This window comes from Malaclemys terrapin, chromosome 25 (genome assembly GCF_027887155.1).
Source record: "Malaclemys terrapin pileata isolate rMalTer1 chromosome 25, rMalTer1.hap1, whole genome shotgun sequence".
Taxonomy (NCBI): Eukaryota; Metazoa; Chordata; order Testudines; family Emydidae; genus Malaclemys; species Malaclemys terrapin.
In genome coordinates this window covers 15,059,605-15,081,822 of record NC_071529.1, presented here as the reverse complement: position 1 = coordinate 15,081,822, position 22,218 = coordinate 15,059,605, and the positions used below count along the sequence as shown (strand labels likewise).

Here is a 22,218-nt window from a genome sequence, read left to right as displayed (position 1 = left end):
GCCCAAACCCTCCCCACTCGCAGCGCTAATGATCAGCCGGCTGGTGGCCTGGTGATATATACCACAATCTCTATTGCAGCAGGTAGAGGTGGGTACTTTATCCTTGCACCCCTCCTGCTGCCGGGGCCAGCTCCAGTCAGTGTCCCCCACTCGCGGACATATCCCACATTTCCCTCAAGGATGTGGAAAAATTGGAGAGAGTCCAGCGGAGGGCAACAAAAATGATTAGGGGCTGGGGCACATGATGTTTGAGGAGAGGCTGAGGGAACTGGGATTGTTTAGTCTGCAGAAGAGAAGAATGAGGGGGGATTTGATAGCTGCTTGGAACCCCCTTTCAGGTAGTTGAAAAGAGGATGGATCTAGACTGTTCTCAGTGGTAGTGGATGACCAAACAAGGAGTAATGGTCTCAAGTTGCAGTGGGGGAGGTTTAGGTTGGATATCAGGAAAAACTATTTCACTCGGAGGGTGGTGAAGCACTGGAATGGGTTCCCTAGGGAGGTGGTGAAACTCCTTCCTTAGCAGTTTTTAAGGCCCAGCTTGACAAAATCCTGGCTGGGATGATTTAGTTGGGATTGGTCCTGCTTTGAGCAGGGGTTGGACTAGATGACCTCCTGAGGTCCCTTCCAGCCCTGATATTCTAGCCAGAAGGTTGAGAATAATTGATGCAAATGAGCCGAAGGGGAAAAGGCCCAGATCAGCCTTTACCAGGAGGGGTCTGTCATGATAACTGACAATTCTATTGTTAATGACCTGGCCTTTCTCAGACATCATAAACAGCCTGATTAAGCCCTGAACAGGTGCCAGTTATTTACTGTGGCCTCCTGTCTGGGCAGCCATTGATCGTTAGCAGCTAATCAGGCTAAAGAGGGTCGTGATTAGTAATGCAATAAACTCCAGGTCGTAAATGCCCCCCCTGCAGGGATGGCCAGAGCAAGAGGCGCTTTCCATCGCTCTCCTGTCCTTCAATTGGAGCCATAGAAACGTGTGCTGCCTGCACCAGTGTTGTTGTTCACGGTAGCAGCCAGTTCAGGATCAGGCCCCGTTGTGCCGGGTGCAGGACAGATGTGAAGGAAGAGACAGTGCGTGCCCCAGAGTCTGAACGGGGAGAAGATGCAGCAGGAGGGGTGGAGGCTGAGAACAGGGAAGGGGACGGGAGCACAAGGCCACGGTTAACGAAAGCTAATCGTCAGGCACTGGTTTGGACCGCGGAGATGTGGGTTCACTTCCTGGCCCCGGGTGAGTCTCTCTGGGCTGCAGGCCCCGTCTGTAAACGCTGCTGCCTTTGTCGCTACGTTGGTTTAGGCCCCGATTCAACAAAGAATCCCCACTCAGTGAAGCACTTAAATCCCGTTGGCTTCGATGCTGTCCAGAGGCTGGGGCCGGGACTGTAAACTCTTCATGGCAGGGCCTGCCCCACACAGGGGGTCTGAGCGGCACTTAACACAGTGCGGCCCGGTCTCAGCTGGGGCCTCCCGGTGCTACTGGCAAACAAATAACAAGAGGGAAGGTTCTAGGAGCACCTGTTTGCCTCTGCAATGAGCTGTTTCCCAGCTAATCACCAGGAGAGAAACCATGGCCCTGCTGGACCCGCTCAGGGCAGGGACCATCGTTTTGTTCTGTGTCTGTGCAGAACCCAGCACAGTGGGTCCTGCTCCGTGAGCAGAGCTTCCGTGCAGATACGAAGTAATGATTGAGCTTTGTGATGTGCAAATGTTCATTCCCAGGGCCCCTGGGCAGCCCTGGACAGAGACCCAGCCAGCCAGGACAGCCGCTTGCTGTGTGCAGTGTTGGAGCTTTGTCCGTCCCAGGATAGCGGCGAGACAAGCTGGGGGGGGGGGGTAAGAGTTTTTATTGGATCTGTTCGGGGGAGAGACCCAGGGAGTTGCAGAAGAGCTCTGTGTAAATGCAAAAGCTTCTCTCTCATCAACAGAAGTTGGTCGAATGAAAGCTCTGACCTCCCTCACCTTGTCTCTTTCATAGTCACTTGGCAGGCAGGCGGCCTTTCTTCATGGCAGCTTTCACCTGCACCCTGGAGAAATTAATGATGATCTCTGGAAGGCACCGATTTCACTCACTTGCAAAGAAGCTGGCGAGGCCCCATTGTACTTTTCTGTTGCAGCACAAAGCAAAGGGAAGGGTCCCCTCCCTCCCTTCGCCCCCTTTGATCCGATTCCAAGGGTGGCTTTTTGAATCAGACACAGCTGCAGCTCCAGCTTGAACTCAGCATGCCAGATAACAGCTAAGTTGTCCCACTAGGGCTCTTCCTTTTGTGTTGGAGGGAAGAGGCCGATAGAACAAGTGTCTCTCCCTGGAGCCAAGGAGGGATTGGAGCTAATCGCGGCTTTTATGCTGCGGCCGGTTCTGATGAGCCGCAGATAAAAAGCGCTAATGGGAAAGGCCCCTGGGTAAATCAGGATCCGCGAGGCAGGACTGGCTACGACAGCCTGGTGGGGCGGGGGCATTTCAAGGCCTCGTCGCTCTTTGGAAGCCAGGAATTCTTTTCAAGAAAGGAGAACTTTCCCTTCTGTCTCTTTTGCTAGTTCAAGCCAACGGCCTCCTGGGGCTGAAGGAGCCGGACGCTGAGTGTCGCAGCCTCGTGCTGACGCCCACCTCGGAGGAGTCCTCGGCCGAGCTGTCCAGCAGCGTCCCAGCCCTGGTCTCCCCGCCTGTTTCAGAGCTGTCAGAGGGCCCTTCGGATGCTGCCAGCGTGGCCTCTTTGCCAGCGCTGGGAGCTGAGACGCCAGCCACTGAATCGGGCAGCAGCATCGGCTCAGCCCCTGACAGAGAAAAGGAAGGAAAGAAAAGCAAACAGCACCTCTACTGCCCCACCTGCAAAGTGACGGTGAACTCCGCATCCCAGCTGGAGGCTCATAACACGGGTAAGGGACTCAGCCGCTGGCCATGCCCTGGCCTGGCCTCCCATGTACCCCGTGCTCGTGAGCAGCACTGGGGAGGGAGAGCCCTGTGGCGTTACTTTCCCATAGCTGGTGGGCAGCAGGGTCAAGAGAATTAAGCGCAGGACTCCTGGGTTCTATTCCGAGCTGTGTGAGGAAGTCCAGTCCAGGGGAGACTGGGAATCAGAACTCCTGGGTTTAATGATTAGAACAAGGGGGTCTGAGAGCTAGGACTCCTGGGTTCTGTGCCTGGCTCTGGGAGGGGAATGTGGTCTAGTGATTGGACTGGGGGGTTCTGAGAACCAGCACTCCTAGGTTCTTTACGTGATTCTGCCCCTGACAGGCAGTGTGACGTCAAGCAAGTCATTTACCTCTGTGACTCAACTGTAAACTGTACAAACAGAGCCATAGAAACCTTGCAGGGGAATTGTGAGGGGTAATGAATGTTGCTTTAATTAGAAGGGGTAAATTAAGGTGCTTTTCAACTAGTGGTGTTGGTATATCTAGCTCATGCCTGCAGGGGTGGATTTTAGCAAGGTCGAACTCTCTCCTGTTGTTCACGTCGCTTAATTAAAGACATTTTCAGATACGTTTAATCAAGTGATTGGAGGGTACTTGATACCCCAGAGTCGTTTTCCTTTACGCTAATTTTCCGAAGTGACTTGGGCTCCGAAGTGTCTAAGCCGCTTTCGAAAATAGAACTTTGGCTCCTAAGTCTAGGAGGGGCTTTTGAAAATCCCTCCCAATTTCCTCCCCTCCCCCCCCAAACCAGACACTTGCTCACATTTTTGTTGTTGCAAATTATGCCCATCAGAATAAACGACTGCTCTGTGAAGCTGGGGAGGATTGTACATTCTGGGGGGCAGGGACAAGGTTTTTGTTCTGTGTTTGTCCCACCCCTAGTGCAAGGGAGCGCTGGCCCATGCCTGGGCTCCGAGGGCAGCAGTAATGCAAATCATAATAAAACATTGCCTGTGGAAGAAGCATGACTCCAACGTTAGCAAAAGCTTCTTGTGCTTCAATTTAGGACCAATTATCACCCACCTGGGGCACAGGTCGGGGGCTGTGAGCAGTAATTAGTTAACGCCTGTAAAGCAATTTGAATGTGAAAAATAAGCCCTGTTATAATTTTCCTTTCTCCTCCCGGCTGTGGGAGGCTGGGGGCTGTAGATAGACACACACAGCATTATGCATGCAGCTTTCTAGTTGGCATATGGCAAATTAGCCTCTTGCTGAATGCGGAAGAGTGGCAACAGACCTACCTGTGCTGTTAGTTCGGGCTCTGCCATCGGTGACCCTGTCTACGCTCTAGAATTACTTGGGGTTGGAAAAGCAAGCGGAATAAGATCAGATTTATGTGGGTAGCTAGCGAGTTTGGGTTTGGTCCTTCAAAGCCGCACTCATCCGCCGCACTGGGGACACCTAGTGGCTTTTGAATCCTCTGCAGCCCCATGCAGGTGATGCTTAGAAACAACCACCCTGCAAAGGAAATAGAAAAAAACCAAAGAACTACACCCGGGTTTAAAAGAGAGGGGCCCCCAAATTCAGTGACAGCTGGAAATTCAATCGCCCGGCCCAACGAACCCCCTGAAACTCGGCCGGGCTGTTCCCGAGGCAGACGATGCCTTTGCAGCGCTCGGGAGCCGGAAGGTCAGCTGAGGACAGCGGCTCAGGCTTAGCGGCAGACATGTCCTTTTGCTTGTGTCAGCTTGGGTTACAAATGTCGGAGCTGATTTGAGGAGAAAGAACCAACAAACAAGCAAAATGTTCCGTGTTTTTTTTTTTTTACTGCTACAGCCCAGAAGCTGGGCACAGAGTAGTGGGCTGTAGTCCACGAAAGATTATGCTCTAATAAATTTGTTAGTCTCTAAGGTGCCACAAGTACTCCTGTTCTTTTTAGTGGAGTCTCAGGTTCCTAGCTGAAAGCTTAACAATAAAGCAGGTGGGGAGTTGCTTTGCTGTCTATTTCATTTCCATTGTTTAGGGGGGGTCTGTTGTACACCCACCAGAATGGTTTTCTGAAAGGGTTCACATTCCCTAAGGTTTACCCCACTCCAGATGGCTGAACATGGTCTGTACAGGGGGTTGAGAAGGGGAAACTAGAAGCTAGGATTCCTGGGTTCTCTTCCCAGCTCTGAGTGGGGTGTGCAGAGTGCTTAGCGAAAGCAGGGGAATGGGAGTCAGGACTCCTGGGCTCTATCCCCGATTCTGCCACTGACCTACTCTGTGACCTTGGGCATTGCTCATCTGCCAGGTACCGACAGCCACTTTCGTGTACCTCCCTAGACCACGGTTCATGCTACATGCTCAGGGATGTGCCCTAGTAAATGCTTGAACGAGCCAAAGCTCTTTGCGGAGGGACGTTCTCTGGCAACGAGCTGGACGGAGCGGAACGTTTAAAGCCTCCAAGACTTCGGAAACCACGTAGGGAAGGTCTTGAGAGCGAGCCCTTTTGCTGCTTTAGCAATAAATAAAATGCCCCGGTCGAGGGTTTCCTCTCTGGAACTACAGAAACGTGGGGGAAGGGGAAAAAGCTGCCGGGTGAGACGCGGAATGTGCAGGATCTGCTGAGAAGTCATTCTGGAAGCGAAATCACTGCCTGCAAAGAGGCAGGTGGCCCAGTGGTGAGGGTATTGGATAGGGTTGTTCCCGACTCTGACCTTGGACAAGGCCTGCTCTGTGCCTCAGTTTCCCCACCCATAAAATGGGGTAATGTTACTGCCCTTTTCGGTAAAGTGCTTTGAGCTCTGTGGGGGAACGGCTCGACAGAAGAGCTAGGTGGCGGTGTCGATGCTACTGAGCATGTCCAGCCAGCACAGCCCGTTCTGGGGCCAGACCTGTGCTTTCTGCCCGCGCAGGCCTCGTCTCCTTCAAGCCAGGTCCCATCGCTCAGTAGGTGGCAGCAGTCCCAGGTCAGCCAAAAGAACCGTTTTCTCGCCAGGCTGACAAGAGACGGGGGTTGCCTGCCCTGGGGCCGTGCTGCCGCTGGGAGTCACAGACGCAGCTGGGCTGAGCCAGTAGGAGCCGATGGAACTAGCCCGAGTTGGGAATCACTCTGGGTAGATCTTACCTTCCTCTGGGAGCAGTGCTGGGCTTGCCTCACTGCCCCCACTGGCTCTGGTGTTTTAGTTCCGCCAGCTCTTGGCAGATCTCCTGCTGTTTTATGTAAAACCTGCAGCATGCAGGGTTTGAAGGCCAGTGCAGCCCTGCTCCACGGCAAGTCCCTTCCTCCCAGCCCACGTCCAGCGCGAAGGAGAGCTCGCTCCGCAGGCTGGCGGACGTCACGCAAAGGACACGCAGCAGAGACGCAGTCTCTTCGGGGCCCGGAATCATCCCCTTCGAGGCCAGCCCTGTTTTCTCGCATTACACGTGCCCAAGGTCAAAGCCGGCTCAGCGCTTCGGTCCGGAACCTGAGCTCCAGAAGGATGCGAGAGCTTCGCCTAGTGGCTCAGAGATTGGGCCCAGGAAGGAATGCTGAGCTAGCCAGCGCTGTGACCGCCCGACAGCCTGCGGGGGCGAGAGATCCCAGAAATGACCTTTGCTCAGAGGGACTCTGACACCACATGCTGGGCACCAGCGGGCAGAGAGATGCCCCTGTACAGGGAGGAGAGCCCAAGAGACAATTTCCTCTGGCTCCTAGACCTTCGTTAGAGCCAGATCTTCCAGCAATTCCAGTTCAGACTATTCTGCTGTCAGGGGTCATAAACTGGCCCTTGAGGTTTTACTCCGAGCCTAGCCATGGAACGTCACATGGGAGGTTCGGAGTCTGGTGCGATTCTGGGCTTTGGCTGCTGTTTTACTAGCTTGCTCTGAAGCTCTCCTCATGGGTGATGTCTAATGGGTGGATTTCTCGTTAAGGGGGAAACGTCCGAGCTCTGGGAACAGGGATTGTTTGTGCTTTCCCTGGCGGCCGCCAGCTAAGTGCTGGGAGACCCTGGGCGCAGAGTGAAGAAACCCGACTCCTATCCTGGCTCAGACACCGGCCCATTGTGTGACCTTGCACAAGCCCCTTCCCTGCGCTGTGCCTCGGTTTCCCCTCCCACCCCATGTCTGTCGTGATTATTTAGACTGTAAACTCTTCAAGCCAAGGGCCGTGTCTCACTATGTGTATTGGGGCCCCAGTGTCGTCTTGGGCCGGTACCTGCTGTTAGAACGCAAGTCGTATTGACACACCCTGCCAGAAAGTGACTAGATGCAGGAAACTGAATCTGAACAATGAGCAGACCAGAAATAACAGCTTCCAAACGGGTGGAAAACCCCTGCGATTGGTGAAATTAACCATAGGAGATGGCGCTAATGTAACGCCAGAGCTCACATCCTACCGCAACGCTCCGGGAGGCCGTTCTGGCACTTCTGGGGGAGCCAGAACAGTGGAGTACGGCACATCTGGTAGTTGAGTTCCAGCGCTCCCCCGCTGTATAACACCCTGGCAAAGAGTCTGGCGTCCCCCTCTAGAATCGGGTCCATAGCCTGCCACTCCTACCAGCGAGGGGAGTTCGTCCTTTAGCTCAGGCAGCGGGTCTGTGCTCCCCAGTCCGTACAGGGAGGGGGTGTGGGGCGGGGAGAGTCGTTACATGAGTAACACCGCAAACGGCAATATTTTCAAATGCGTCTTGTGCCTCCTCCGGAGCAACGGACTCTCACCCCAGAGCTTGCGTTTTTCAACGGTGTCTTAACCCGAACGCAGGCCATGTGGTCCCTTTGCTGAGGGTCTGTCGTTTTCCCTCTGCTGTCCAGGGGCCAAGCACAAGTCTATGCTGGAGGGTCAGACCACCCAGATGCGGCGGGGCCGGGGCAAGGTCATCCCCAGGGCAGGGCACAAGTCCAAAAGAATTGGCAACAAGGGCAGCGTCAACATCCAGAACAAGGCGTTCCATTGCCACGTGTGCGAAATCTACGTCAACTCGGAGACCCAGCTCAAACAGGTGATGCCTTCAGCTCTCCCACTGTGCCTTTCTCCTCGGCCTCTCCCCTCGGCGGGCAGGGGCACGGGGCAGTCTCAGCACCCAAGCACGTGAGGTTTTCATGTGTGCCAGGGGGTGGGGAGGATCCTGCCCCACAGCCCCCCCAAAACATCCTTAGGGAGTCGCTTGGCAGGATGATCCATGCAATCCCAGATCCTCCAGAAAACCCTGCTGCAGATGGCACCTTGCAAAGTGCAGCTCTGTAGTGCAGTGGGGGGGTTACAAATCCCTTTGCCTGGGGCCAATTGCTTCTCCCCTCCAGGGGAAGAGAACAATACTTGCTGTTTTCATGAGGTTTGCAGAGCCAGCTGACCCGGCGTGGGGGGCGGGGTGGCTGGAGATTAGGAGCTGGATAATTGCCTGGATCAGACGATGGACTGAAATGGATGCCTGGCACAGCTCCAGATAAGTCAATTTATGTCTGTTCAGTAGCACCTTGTTCAGGAAAAAACTGCAGGGTGAGTAAACCAGGGCCCAAGGTATTGAGAAAGGTCATCCTGGGAGCAGGGTTCTAACACGAACGCCCCATGCTAACAGTCTCTGCCTCTAGTGACCAGGGCAGCTCCAGGCACCAGCGCACCAAGCGCGTGTCTGGGACGGCAAGCTGTGGGGGCCGCCTGCCGGTCGCCGTGAGGGCGGCAGTCAGGCTGCCTTTGGCAGCATGCCTGCGGGAGGTCCGCCAGTCCCGCGGTTTCGGCGGCAATTCGGCGTCAGGTACACCGAAGGTGCGGGACCGGCGGACCTCCCGCAGGCATGCCGCCGAATCTGCATTATCAGCGGACCTCCTGCAGGTGCGCCACCGAAGGCTGCCTCACTGCCATGCTTGGGGTGGCAAAATACATAGAGCCGCCCCTACTAGTGACTAGAAGACCATGCACAGAACTTTACAGTATTTGCATGTATATTTGCTACTGGCTGCAAGCTAAGGGACTTGATTGTGTAGCTCAACCAGTAGCGACTGATGCTCTTCGCTCCAGAGGTCTTGAGTTCATTTCCTGCTGATGATCAAACAAGGACCATCATTATATATACATGCAAATCCCTGAACCCTAGAGGCTGAAGCAAAGGCTGCACTTGGTAATTACCAAGAGCGAGCTGAATTCCCAGGCAGAGAGCATGGCTTTGCGGGGTCACTTCGCACGCAGTGGGTTTGTTTGCTGTCAACGTGTTATACCTGTGTGTGACTCTGCGTTTTCCATCTGCAGCACGTGAGCAGCAGGAGACACAGAGACAGGCTTGCTGGGAAGCCACCCAAGCCAAAATACAGCCCATACAACAAGCTCCAGAAGAACGCTGTCCTCGCAGTGAGTATTCTAAAGGTATCTGTCTCCCAGAAGCCTTCCGGCTGCGGTGCCTGTCTGAAATGTTGCTCACACTGTTTGTCAGCTCATGGGATTTTATCGCGAGGCCCACAAGATGTGGTGGTTTCCGTTTTCAAAGCCCCAGCTCCAGGAGTCCTGTGATTATGTCAGGATCTCAGCTTTCATTGAACAAAACAGGGAGTTTCTAACCTTCATGAATGTGGAGGGAAGCTTGGAAGCGAGACCCTTACAGTCTCTGACACCACAAAGGAAAGAAGAACTCTGTGTTTTTTATTTTTAAAAGACGACGATTTTTACCTGAATCCCAGGGTTTCTAGGGGGGCTGACTCGTGATTTTTAAATGCTTGGGGTTGGCAATGTTTTTGTTCAGCTCATGCCAGGTTCCAGGGTTTGTTTGCAGAGACGCGAGTCTGCTCTGCAGCGCAGCAGCGGCTAGTCCTGGCCCAGCGACATAGCGGTAACGATCGGCAATGCTGGGCCTCGTTTTCTGCTTCCTGTCCCAGGAGGGGAAATGGAGCTGACCTGATCCTGAGGCAGGTCAGGGGAGGGTTTCAGTTCAGGGCTCCCCTGAATCATTTCCCGCTGTGGGACTTGAACAGAGGCCGCCTTGGGATTTTCTGCGTGGGGCTTCTGGTGGCTGGGAATGTGCTGGCGTTTGCTCCGTGGAAAGGCTGGTGGGGATGCTTTGATGGTCATTTCTCAGGTAGGTTCAGACCCAGGCTCCCTGGTTCTTTGGTGCTGTGCTCTGAGGCCGTATACAGAAAAGGGTGCCGCTAACACGGCCGAGACTTACAGAGCCGTTCTCGAGCCCTCTCCTCCCCCCGCCCCCCAGCTGATTAGCTGCTTTACGATCAGTCCTGGCCTGTCTGCCCTGGGAGCCGCCACCCGATCAGGGCTTGACAAATGGCTTTAGAAGGGTTGCTTTGGTGGGCAGACGGGGCCTGAGTGGGGAGAGGAGCCGTTCCAAGTGCTCGCCGACCCCTGGCTGGAAACAGAGACGGGGACACTTGAACTCCGGCGCACCAGGAGTGTCACTGAGGTCCTGGAAGAATTCTCAGCATCTTCCGAGGGTGCCAAGCGCTCTACGGAGTTTCTTTGTCTCCCGGATCAGCTGTATCCTGCCTGTGCAGGGAGACGGGATGAAAATGCTTTCGGAGGTCTCCTGCGGCCAGATGTCGAGTCCTTTCAAGGACAAACCTGATACTGGCGGCTCCTTGACCCGATGGATTCCCAGCTCAGTGTTAAAGGAAAGAGTACCTAGACTGATAGGGCTTTAAGGCCAGAGGGAACAATTAGTCTTGTGTAATAGTCTGACCTCCTGTATAGCCCAGGCCGACAGCCCCACCCAAGGGTCCTTGCCGTGAACTGCAAAGGGAAGCTAGAGTAGATCTGTGAGAAAGGCCTCTGGCTAGCAACTGTCAACCTCCCTGCAGGTGAGGGATAGCTCAGCACGGGGGAGGGATCGCTCAGTGGTTTGAGCATTGGCCTGCTAAACCCAGGGTTGTGAGTTCAGTCCTTGAGGGGGCCACTTAGGGATCTGGGGCAAAATCAATACTTGGTCCTGCTAGTGGGGGGCTGGACTCGATGACCTTTCGGGGTCCCTTCCAGCTCTATGAGATAGGTATATCTTCATTGAAAGCCAGAAGATTCAAAACTGAGACCTGGTAATATGCCCCCCTCCGACATACAACAAATGACTGGCCTGTGGAACTCATGTCCACATGATATCATTGAGGTCAGGAGCCTATCTGGATTCCTCTGAAGCTGCAAGTTCTGGACTAGAAGGGTCCTTGGTCTGATTCCCTGGGTCAGTTCCTATGAAATAGAAACTGGGTGACTCTATTGATCCCAGGCTCTGCGCCCACATGCCTGTTACCAGACTAACCCTGAGCCCAGGGCTGGCTGCTCCACTCCCCGCAGAGCCGGCAGTGCCAGGATCTCTCCTGCAGCCTGGTGGTTCATGTGCTTTGTGTGTGTGTGTGTCTCTCTCTCTCCCTCTACAGTCCAAGCTGGCTTTGCAGAAGCACCTCACCAAAACCTTGGCTACCCGCTTCCTCCCGAGCCCCCTCACCACGGCAGCCATGTGCGCCATGCCTGGCCCACTCACCCTCAGACCAGCCACCGCCACAGCCCTCTTCCAGGCCCCGCTCCTTGGACCAGCGCTCTTCCGAACCCCGCCCGGCCACGTCCGCGCCACGCCTGGCCCCATCGTCTTCGCGCCCTACTAGAGCCCGCGCCCGCCAAGGCTCCGTCTCTCCCGGACGCGGCGAAGAGCCGGCCAGCTGTGCAGCAGGACAAGGCTCTGTTCCCATGGGGCAAACGATCCTTTGTAACCGTTGACCGAGGTTTTTTCTTTCCCTCCCACTGGGCTAGGAGATTCCCCAGCTGACCGCTCTGCCAGGCCTGGCTGTACCCCCCGTTACCCACACCCAATGCCCGTCGGTTCTGCCGCCCACTCACTCAGTCGCTCTCCGAAAACACAGCTCCATGTCCACTTTGAGTGGATTCAGTCAAAGGGACAGTGTCGGGATCCCCCAGGCCCATTGATACCTGTGGCCAGCGGGTGCCCCTCTTTGGCTAGTGAGTTTTTCATTCATCCCCTTCCCAGTGATTAATTTAAACCAAACCAGGGAAGGGGCCTGGCTGACTCGCTGGAAAGGAAAGGCCTTTTTCTCAGGCTGGCTGGTTCAGAGCCAGCCCAGGTTCGTGGCGACCCCCAGATCATAGGTCCTGCTGGAAGGAGTCCGTGGTGGATCTCAGGCCAGTTTCCAGTGGGAAAAACCTCCCTAGCACAAAATCCACCCCCCCGGTTTCCCACCCGTAGCCTAAGCCCTGCATGGGACATGAGGCACGTGGGCAGAGAGCAGCGTGGTGGAAGATTGCCCTGCCGACTGCCTGACCCATCCTGGAGCTGAGGATGCAGGGAGAGCGTTACTCTCCAGCTCCTCTAGTCTGGGCCCTTTCAGCAGCAGGAAATCCAGAGGAGACACCGGCAAACGGGGGCAGCGTCTTCCCATAGAACAGACAGCGAACCCTGAGGCTCCTTGCCAGCAGAGACCTCTTTCCTGCTCACTTCAGAAAGCACATTATCGTCCAACACTGGAAGTGCAGCGGAGGACCAGGCAACTGGGATCAGAGTGTTGTCTAGAGCAGTGGTTTTCAACCTTTCTTCATTTGCGGGCCCCTTTGGAAATCAGATATAGTCTGAGGATCCCCAGGGGGCCGTGGACCACAGGTTGAAAACCATGGGTCTAGTGGTTAGACAACAGGATTCTCCTCCCAGACCTGGGACAGGGTGTGAGCCTATGGCAGGAGAATAGGACGTAGGGAGTCAGGACACCTGGGTTCCATTCCCAGTTCAGCTAAGGCCTGGAGTCGACTGGTTAGAAAACGGCCCTTCTCCTTGGCGTCTATTCCCAACTCTGCCATTCACTCCCTTGCACCACGGTGCTTCACCTCTTAGTGCCTCAGTTTCCCCCCATTAAGCAGGGGATAGCTCTGACCCTACCTCGCAGGGAGGCTGAGTGAAGATTCATAAAGCACTTTGTCCTTGCGTAGCGCCTTTCCTTGGAGAGCTGCAAATCATTCCTCCTGTTAACAGGCCAGCAGACAAAACCCAGTCACCCAGCCCCGTTGAAACTTGGAGCTTCCAAGGAAACTGGGGGGATTCCCTGTTAGTTCAGCTTGACAGCCCAGAATAAAAGAGCAGGTTCGTTTAACAAGCACGTGGCGTTGTCCCTCCCATGCTCTGAGTGCAGCTTGCAGACCGTGGGGCTCCAGGGCCCGCGCTAGGCATTAGGGGGCAATGGTTTTGTTTTTCACTGTGTTAAAAGCCGGCGCGATGACCTGGTCCGAACAGTTACCGAGGCGCTACGGGCTCCCCAGCGCGCACTGTACACAGAAATATGCAGGAAGGTTGCGACCCACATGGACCTTGTGCCGGAGTGACAACCCATCCCAATCTATGCAAATCCGAACGGAGGAGCCCCGTCGTCGTGGTAACCTGGCTGCGTCCTGCGGCGGTGCCCGCTCTGTCTGTCCAGCAAGGAACGTTGTTCGGAGCAGAAACTGAACCATGCACCTCGGTGCATCGTGCACACGCTTCCGAGAGCCCCCTGGTCCCGTGAGCTCTCCGCTGCTCCCCACGGCACAGGCTCTGAGCCCCCAGCGGAGGCTGCCCTCCCAGCTGGGCAGCTAGCAATCCCCACGCACAAGCACACCTGTCAGGTGTCTTCACTTGAACATATCAGCTGTGTTTCAGGAGGCGTTTGGGCAGCACAGGGAGGATCCTGCCGCCCCCACAACCACTGGAGGCTGAACACGGTTTCCAAACACCGGGGGGCTGCGAGATTGTCACTTCCCCAGCGCTCAGGGGCAGTCCCTGGGGGCTGTGTGTTACATGTCCCCGATCCACAGAGACGGGCTGCTTATAGCTCTCCGCTCAGCTGGAGCCCAGCGCAAGGCCTGATAGTGCTGTCCCACAACCCCCTCCCCCTTTGTGTGGTCACCAATGGGTGACTGAGGCCAGCACTCCCTACCACTCGAGCTGGCAGTAGTAGTGGGTTGTTATCCCCTATAGCACAGCCCCCTCTGCTCGGACAGTGTATTACAGGAGCGCGCTGCGGGGGGACATGGAAGCTCTCAGCACGTGGGATATGCCAGGGAGACTGTTCTCCCCCTCCCCCCTTGGGAGTGCATGGAGCTGGTGCAGGCCGGCCTGGGGGTAAACCAAAGAGTCAGGCCTGGGCCTGAGCACTGGGGGAGGGGGGACATTTTGATGTCAGTTTTTCTGGGCACCGGAAGGTGAAACCTTGGGGGTTCTTTTTTGCCCAAGATTTGGGTTTACGGAGCTTTGCAATAACCCCAGCGCCAGCCAGCTGGAGGGGACCAGCTCCGTCCCTTACGGCCTCAGGGTGGGCGAATCCTCCGCTAGGCGTCCACAAGGGAATGGAGTGTGGGGAATAGACCCCCCCCCCACACGCCCCAGATCACAGGAGCTCCTTTCGTAAGTCCCATCGGGGGGGGGGGGGGCAGGGGCTGGTAGTTGGAGCTGCCACTGGGCAAACCGTCCCCTCACAAAGCTTTAGATGGGGCAAGGGGGGGATTCGGACACCTCTGTGCGATGCCAGTCAGTCCCTAATGCCATCAGCCCCCGGGTAGCCTGGGGCTTAGCCGTCCAGCCCCGCAGCAACCTCTCCTCCATCTGCCTCTGGTTGGGTTCGCTCCCTGTCCCCCCCATCCTGCTCCAGCTCCGTCCTCCCAGGGGCTTGTGCCGTGGTAGTTTTAGGAATTCAGGAAGCACAAAGCTTTAGCCATGGTTCCCCCCCTCCGCCCGAAGAGACTCCGGTCGCACTGCAGGTTGAGCTGGGTCACGAAGCCCCCCAGAGCCAGAGTCAAACCTACCCTCAGCCCAGCGGTGGGGTCCCGATAGACTAGGACACTTGAAAGCCATTCCTTCCCGTCACGCCATCCTGCACCGGGCGGCGTCCGAACACCCTGCTGTCTCCTTCGCCTCCGGTCCCCCCGCGCTAGCCAAAGCAGTTACCGCCTCTGACTTCGCATAGGCTGTGATAGGTCGTAGGCCCCGGCGCTGACATGTGCCCCTCTATAAATACCCTCGGCGTGATGTGAACAATGGTTGATTTTGACAACTAAAAAGCAAACGAAATAACCAGCCTCTAGGGACTTGGCCAGTACCCCCCCCCCACCGCCCCCTGTACTGTTCAGTGTATATTTTTTGATGTACTATAACTGTTGGAGGGGGGGAAAGGAAAATATTTTGATAATCGAATCTCATTGCTTTCTTGTGTTACTCAGTAAATAAAAGGAACCTGTATAAACGCGCCTGGACTTTCGCGCCATCTTTCTTTGGGCCCGCGAGGCGGGAGCCCCGGGAAGCAGAGGTAGAAATAGGAATGCATCCCCCACGACGGATCGCTAAAGGACCGTTCAGCCTGTAGCCAGCGGCTGGGGAAAACCAGCCCCGTCCCCAGCCAAAGGGTGGGCTGGCTCAGGACGGCCCAGGCTTTTCCTGTGGTTTTCCATGGAAGGCTGGACCAGTAACGAAACGTTCTTGGTAACAGGGTGCAGGAGCTACTCAACCGCAGGCGGCCGGAGCTAGGCCCAGTCTAGTGCCACGCCACCAGCCCGCCGTGTTCCCGGGAAGCACACCCGCTCCGAAAGCAGCTGAGTTTATTGACGGCGATTGCTGACCAGGAGGAAGCGGCTCTACATGCCTCTGACATGAGATTACATACATGCAATCATTAAAAAAAACCCACCAGCCTCACTTCCCAGCACCAGAACGTGCCTTGTTGCTGGGTGGGCTAATCCAGGGGACCCTAGTCATCCCACCCCACCCCCAGCAGCCAAAGCACATTCCCGCCTGTCCCAAATTCCTGGCCAAGGAGAAACTCAGGGACCATCTAAAACTAACCCTTGGTTCTTGGCCAACTGACAATTTTAACAGCCTGCTGAGGCCACGTCTGCAGCCCGACCCCTTCCCCCAGAGCTGCAGGTCAGAAACGCGTCCCCCCGGGGCCAGCTGCTCGTCAGCAATGAGGCTGAGCTGAGCGGCACCTGCCTAACGAGCGATGCAACCGGCTGGCCCCCACCCAGGCTTCTGCAGTGAGCTCCACATGCTGGGGTCTTTGGCTCTCCTGTAGCGGGATCGGGGCACGGGCGCCACCCCGACACCATGGCTTGGCCTGGCCTTCGGCCTGGGATCATAGCATGGGAAGAGGTGGCATCTCTGCTGGCATCTCTGACATGCTGGACACTGATGAGGCTCTAATGAGCTTAATGAACCTAAACCCGAGCTCTGCGCAGCCTGGCCTCACCCGAGCGCCCCGATTCCGCAGCTGCAGAGGGGCCAGGTGCATTTCCCTGGTGCTCAGGCAGTTAAAGAGCTGGGGGGCGGCAGGGGACAGTGAAGGGGCGGCAGGGACCCAGGGCAGTCCTTGCTCCTCACGATCTTCAGGGAGGCAGCTACGCAGCCATCCGCCTCCCCAGCTGCAGAGAGAGGGCGATTTGCAGGTGCCTGTCGGTGGGCAGAGAGGCCTGGAGGACAAATGCCTTCACCCCTCACTGGGAGCTCAGAGCCCACCTTCCAGCTGGGCACCTGCTCCAGCGCCGGCCTACAGGGAGGAACTGCGGGGAGACAGGCCGGGGCATTCTGCGGCCCAGGTGGAGGGGGGAGGAAGGTGCTAGGTAGTGCCATAATCTTGGGGTGGAGGGAACGCTCCCGTCCAGGTTCAGGGCAAGGGTTACAATGGGCCAAATAGAGGTTGGGCCGGTGAGGCCTTCGCAGGCCCCTGCCAAGGCAAGGAGTGTGTTTGCCGAGAGTTTTGTCTAGCCTGTGGTTTGGGAGCAGAGACCAGGCCAGGGCTCCCGGGGCACGGTCTGGGCGAATCCTGAGTTCGGACCAGCCGTCCAAGGCCGCCTTCCCCCTCCAGGCAGCAGGGATGGGCCAGGCGTCTTCACTGCCCCCAGTGACTATCCCTGGCACCGGGTCCTCGCCATGCTGCCTAGTGTGGCCAGGGGCCGAGCCCCCCACCCACTCCAGGAGCTCCCTCCCATCAGCAGGCTTCGTGCCAACGCCCCAGAGCTCAGGAGAGGGTGGATGCGCCATGGGAGCGAGGTGGCAGGGGAGGGGAGGCCAGGCCTTCAGCCGTCCATGGAGCCGCTGCCCTTGTTCTTGCGGCTCAGCGGGAAGCCGGACTTGCTCTGCGGCTGCGTCATCTTGCTGGCCAGGTAGGTGAAAGGCTCGATCAGCGTCCGGCGGTCGGCCACGGACACCTCCCACAGCTTCACCTTCTCGCCCTTGGCCCAGTGCTGGGCCGCGTCGTGGTCCACGCGCCGCTGCTCCTGCAGGTCGCTCTTGTTGCCCAGAACCACAATGGTGACCTGCACGAATACACGCAAACGGAGCATGCTCAGGGCCGGCTGCCTGGCCTTGCAGCCTGGGCCAGGCCCCGGGACAAGGCTCCTGCGGATTTCACCCCCAGCACGGCGGGCTCTCCGGTGATGTCTCTTCCCCTTTGGCGCCTTCCGTCCAGATTCCCTGCTGTGCTCGGGCTCCCGGCCCAGCCTTCGCCCCCGCCCAGGCGGCCAGCTGAGCAGCAGAGCTGATGGGCCCCAGAGGGTCCTGCCCAGTTCCCTGTGGCCGGAGCTCGGGCAGAGGCTACCTGGGTCTTTCCGAGAAGGAGATAAGGGGATTTGGGATTTCCCAAACGGGATCAGGTCACTGATCCCTCCCATGTGTCCCCCCTCCGCTGTCACCCCCAGCCGACACTAGAGCCCCACCGGACGGCCAGCGTCTCCTCCCTTCTGTTCAAGCAGGCCTGGCTGGTCGTGCAAGGCTGCAGGTGGCAAGGAGCAGTCCCTCCCTGAGCCCACCGGCTTTCTAACCCCGGTTTGCAGAGCGACAAACATCGGGGTCTGAGCGCAAGCACCGGCCAAGCACTTGCAAACTCAGCCCCTTGCTGGCTGATTTACAAATCCTGGGGGAGGGGAAGGGAAGGGCAAGGAGAGGAGAAAAAGCAGAGCGACCTTGAACATGGTGCTGGACTGACAGCGCTGGAGACCAACGGCCTCTGCTGAGAAGGGGAAATCCAAGGAGCAGAATGCAACACCTCCCCTGAGGCCGCCACCCCACACGCACACTGGCTCCATCCCTCCCTGGAATACCCCCCCCCCACCCAGCTCAGTCTCTATGGCCTGTTTGCTCACGGCCCCTGTGCTGAGTATCCGAGAAAGAGGGCAGCCGGTGGGGGGGAGGGGGTCCCCCGACTCACTTCCTACGGGACATGGACAAGCCACCAGAAGGAAGCGCACTCCCGGCTGGGCAGGACTAGGGAGCTGTAGGGGAGGAGGCTCCGTCCCCCGTTCCCAGCCCGCCCCGCGCTCCGGTACCTGTGGAAAACCTCCTCTGCGCCTGTGGCGATGCCTCACCTCCTTCTTATCCTTGCACTTGTCGATTTCCTTCTTGAGCAGCTCCACCCTCTTCAAAGAGTCTTTGCTGGCGGTGCTGTACACCAGCACGTAGCCGTCCGTGCCGGAGAAGCAGTGCTTGGGGAGCTCCACGCCCTCCCGCAGGCCCCGGGTGTCGTAGAATCGCACCTGCTCCCGCACCCCGCGGTCCGTCTCGATCGAGCCCACGTAGATGTCCTCCTGGGTCTCTATCATTTCGGAACCTGCGGGGAAGCAGGCGGGCGTGGGGTAACGTGGCGAGCTGGGCTGCGCTCTGCCGTGACGCAGGAGCCTCCTCGCAGTGTCCACTGGGCTGGGAGTCGGAAGGCCTGCGTTCTATTGCGGGCGCTGCCACTGACCTGCGGCGTGACCGTGGCCAAGTCCCGCCCCTGCCCTGTGCCTCAGTTTCCCCTCCCAGCCTTTGTCTGGTCTGTTCAGACTGGGAGCTCTTTGGGGCAGAGCCTGGCACAAGGGTGTCCCGAGCTTGCCTGGGGCCCCTAGGTACTACCACATAATAGCAGCTCCTTGCCCAGGCCTGTCTCGTAGTCTGCTCCTTGTTCGTTCAGGTCTCCCGCATCTGTGTTTGGAGCGGCACTGCTGGGGCAAACTGCCTGTAGAAGGGAGCTGCTGGAGGCAGCATCCCCAGATTTTTTTCTCTGTACTCTCCCCACCTGGGACACTGGCATCCAAACCTGCCTGTCACTGCACGACCCTGTCTGCCTCCATCACGTCTATTACACAAGTCTATTTTATTTGCAAGGGGCTGGGCAGTTCCACTAGAGTTTGTTCTGGAATGCTGGGAGGTTGGTGCTAATTTATTATTGTAGGGTCTCTCGTCAACAGCTGGGCTAGGCACTGGTTTGTTATGGTCAGGGGGCTGGTCTTTACGAAAAGCCACAACAGAGCCGTTTGGCATTAAGCCCATGAAGAATGATGGGGGCTGCAGGACGCGCCCTTGCTGGTCACCCGCCCAACTCCCACACTTACCAACCACATGGTTCCCATAGAGGAGCTGCTCCAAGATTGATGTTTTTCCGACTGAGGCTTGGCCGCAAACCACCACCTTGCAGCTCTTCCCCATCTGGGGTCTCTTTCCTGGGGACGGAAGAGCGAGACGTTGGAGCTGGAGGAATACGTCTTCTCAAAGTCGAGGCAACTGGGCAATGCCACGTGGGCTGGAGCTTAGCAAGGTTTCCTGGGCCCTGCCCGGTCTCCCCGGTGCTCAGCGCTCTGCACTGCCCCGGGGAAGAGAGAACCCTGGAAACCTAGGGCTGGAAGGGAACGCCAGAAGTCATCTCAGCCACCCCACTGCACTGAGCCTGGTCCCTTACTCCTTGGGCCAGCGGGGGCCCTGAAGTGACACTAATGGGCCCCCTTCACAGACGGTGGCTGGGACACCAGCCCCTTGGCTAGGTGCGTGGGTCACTGCCCAGCGCTGATGCTAGGGGGGAACCTCAGGGCAAGTTACATTAGGCTGGAAGGAATAACGAGGGGTCCGAACTGCAGCTTTGCATCCCAGCACGGTCAGTCCTTGAAGGTCCCCTCATCCCTCCCAGGCGACATTTGGTCAGGACCTCAAAAGCTGAGCTCCCATCTGCAGGAGAAATTAACAATTCCTTGGGGCACTTCTGGTAAGAGGCAGGACTTTCCTGGGGCCCCTGGCCCAAACTCCCTCCTCCTCCCACAGTTGTGCTACAGGGTTGCCACCCTCCTCCCCAGAGGAAGCTGCATTTCAGGGTGAGTTGCGTGGTATGTGTGGCCGGGGGGGGCGGTAAAATGGTTTTCACCACCAGACGAGGGCGTTGGGAGAAATTCGAGCCCAAAGGGGGCAGAAGGAAACGCACGCGCCTTCGAGAGATTTCGGCCCGGGGACGAACCAACCACCTAAAATCCTAGCGAAGCTGAAGAGCAGATGTGAAAGTGGGCACAGACTCGGGGCTGGAATCACCGCAAGGCTGGGGCGCGAAGTATCACAGGATTTAGGCTGCCCGGGCCCTGATCCTCACTGCAGCCTTGGCATGATAACAAGCCCAGCTGGCCTCTGGCTGCACTGGACTCACAGAGGCAGCTGGCTCTGGGCTGGAGGCTTTAAGCGTCTGTGAATTGTGTATCTCCCCCCACCCAGATGGCACAGCAAATCTCTGGTGAGAGGGGTCTCTACCTACCTGCTCAGGACAGCTGTCTGTCTGCTTTCTCCTCTTCCTAAATCTTCAGGCTTAACTGACTCACATCACAACCAAGGAAGAGGAAATCCGAGAAAGCAAGACAGGGCACCTGAGAGCCGAGCCAGCAGGATAGCACCATCTAGAGTTGCAGAGGACAGGTTGTGGAGTGCTTTCCCGTCTCAGTACAATGGACAAACGAGCCAGAGCGGCGTTACCTAATAATCTAACTCCAGACGCACACCCAAAGGTTCATCCCTGACCATGTTCTTCGTAACTTCATGGGGGGGAAAGCCTGCAAACTCTTTCACGAGCATTGAAGAGAACTGGCAGGCAGAGTTGTAGGAAAGAGGTCTGTATTGAGCTTGCGTAGTGGCCGGCGTTAGCAAGATGAGAGGTCTGTGCTTGTCTGGCAGCCTCCTGACCCCCAGCTTGCAGGCCTGCGGCCCTGGTGCCCCACTGAAGCGGGTCTTTCCTGAACCCCTCCCCCTTCCTCCCCATCATACTTCACCAGCCATGGTGCAAACAGGGCCGGCTCCAGGCACCAGCTTAACAAGCAGGTGCTTGGGGCGGCCAAGGGAGAGGGGCGGCAGGTCTCTCACTCCCTCTGGGAGCGAAGGAGCTGCCACTGAACTGCCGCCGCCAATCGCGGCTTTTTCTTTTTTTTTCCCAATTGCCGCCGATCGCGATCACACCTTTTTTTTTTTTTTGCTTGGGGCGGCAGAAATGCTGGAGCCGGCCCTGGGTGCAAATATGACAAGAAAAATGGAAACCAGGGCCACTTCAGGCAACTAATGGCCACATCGTCCATTTAAGAAAAAGCTTTTTTTTAAAAACAGCAACTTTCATGTCTGAAAATATGGAGGGAAAGTTCCCCCCGCTCAGCCCCCCCTCCCACCAGCCTGATCTTCTTTTCTTCGAGATTCCAGATGGTTTTGAAGAAAGCGAAGCTTTTTGCTGCAAATATCCTGAAATCTAGAGTGACAGTCTAGCCCCCACCCAGCTTTAAGAATATTTGAGATGACATCTCAGTTGCTGAAGGCTCACATCAGGGCATTGTTGCGAGAGAAAACAAGCGATGGCTTTTAAAAGGCATCATTACAATGACTAATTTTTTTTTTTTAATTATATGTCAAGCACCTGGAGAAGCGCGAGGCAGCTCCCAAAGCGAGCAAAGACGTGCCTCCTGTTCTGGAGAGTGCACAACCTAAATGCAATCCAGCACCATCCTGCAAGGAGAACTGCATGGGCTGATCCCTGCGCCTGCATGGAGCCCCACTGGAGCCAATGGGGTTCTGTGGGCATGCAGGGGTCCACCTGCACAGTTCTCTTTTGCAGCAGGACCTAAGTCGGCAACACCATGGACAAGGGCAGGCCAGGAAGGACAAGGGCAGGCCAGGAAGGACAAGGGTCACAACAGAAAGATCACATCGATATGCAAGAAAGACCTGATCCTGCAATGAGCTCTGTATAGGCAGGCCCTGCTGAGCATCCGTATTCATTGCAAGCTCAGGGCCTAAGGCAGCGGTTCTCAGCCTATTTACCACTGTGGGCTGCACACGCAGCTCTCTCTGTGTTATGGGGGCTGCATCCACGCAATAGCTATACTACCTGTCTGGCCTGGAGGACGTCACCTGGGCTGCAGTTGTGTGCTGATTGGGCCGCAAGCGGGCCGCGGGTTGAGAACCACTGGCCTAAGGCATGGGCAGAGCTTGATGTTTAGGAACCTAATTATTTGTAATGGATTGTTATCCGTGGATGTGGTTACAGCGACAGTTTGGTGCCAGGGGGCGGTGGTTTAGCGGGAGGATGCCTTAGCACGGCAGTTTACTATTTACACCACGATCGTTGCCATTTGCTATCAGCTGTGTTACAGCAGGACCTAGCAGCGCCCTCCGGGGATCA

General features: G+C 56.7%; 2 protein-coding genes across 4 annotated transcripts in view; one reads left to right on the top strand and one right to left on the bottom strand.

The window, feature by feature from the left end:
* Positions 1-15,025, top strand: part of LOC128829094 (zinc finger protein 385C-like) — a 202,761-nt gene extending 187,736 nt beyond the window's left edge. For 2 of the 3 annotated variants that reach the window (XM_054014258.1, XM_054014260.1), the window contains exons 5-8: positions 2,542-2,880; positions 7,633-7,820; positions 9,065-9,178; positions 11,185-15,025. In XM_054014258.1, coding sequence (XP_053870233.1) covers positions 2,542-2,880; positions 7,633-7,820; positions 9,065-9,178; positions 11,185-11,409 — 866 coding nt within the window. In that variant the 3' untranslated portion in view covers positions 11,410-15,025. The remainder of the gene's footprint in view (positions 1-2,541; positions 2,881-7,632; positions 7,821-9,064; positions 9,179-11,184) is intronic. The other variant, XM_054014257.1, reaches the window with a different exon arrangement.
* Positions 15,026-15,356: 331 nt separating this feature from the next.
* On the bottom strand, positions 15,357-20,767 carry NKIRAS2 (NFKB inhibitor interacting Ras like 2). The gene is made up of 4 exons (XM_054014261.1): positions 20,317-20,767; positions 19,139-19,246; positions 18,134-18,375; positions 15,357-17,086 (listed from the first exon to the last, which is right to left on the bottom strand). Exons 2-4 carry the CDS (start codon positions 19,230-19,232, stop codon positions 16,847-16,849), a joined length of 576 nt encoding a protein of 191 aa, XP_053870236.1. The 5' UTR covers positions 19,233-19,246; positions 20,317-20,767; the 3' UTR covers positions 15,357-16,846.
* Positions 20,768-22,218: the final 1,451 nt, after the last annotated feature.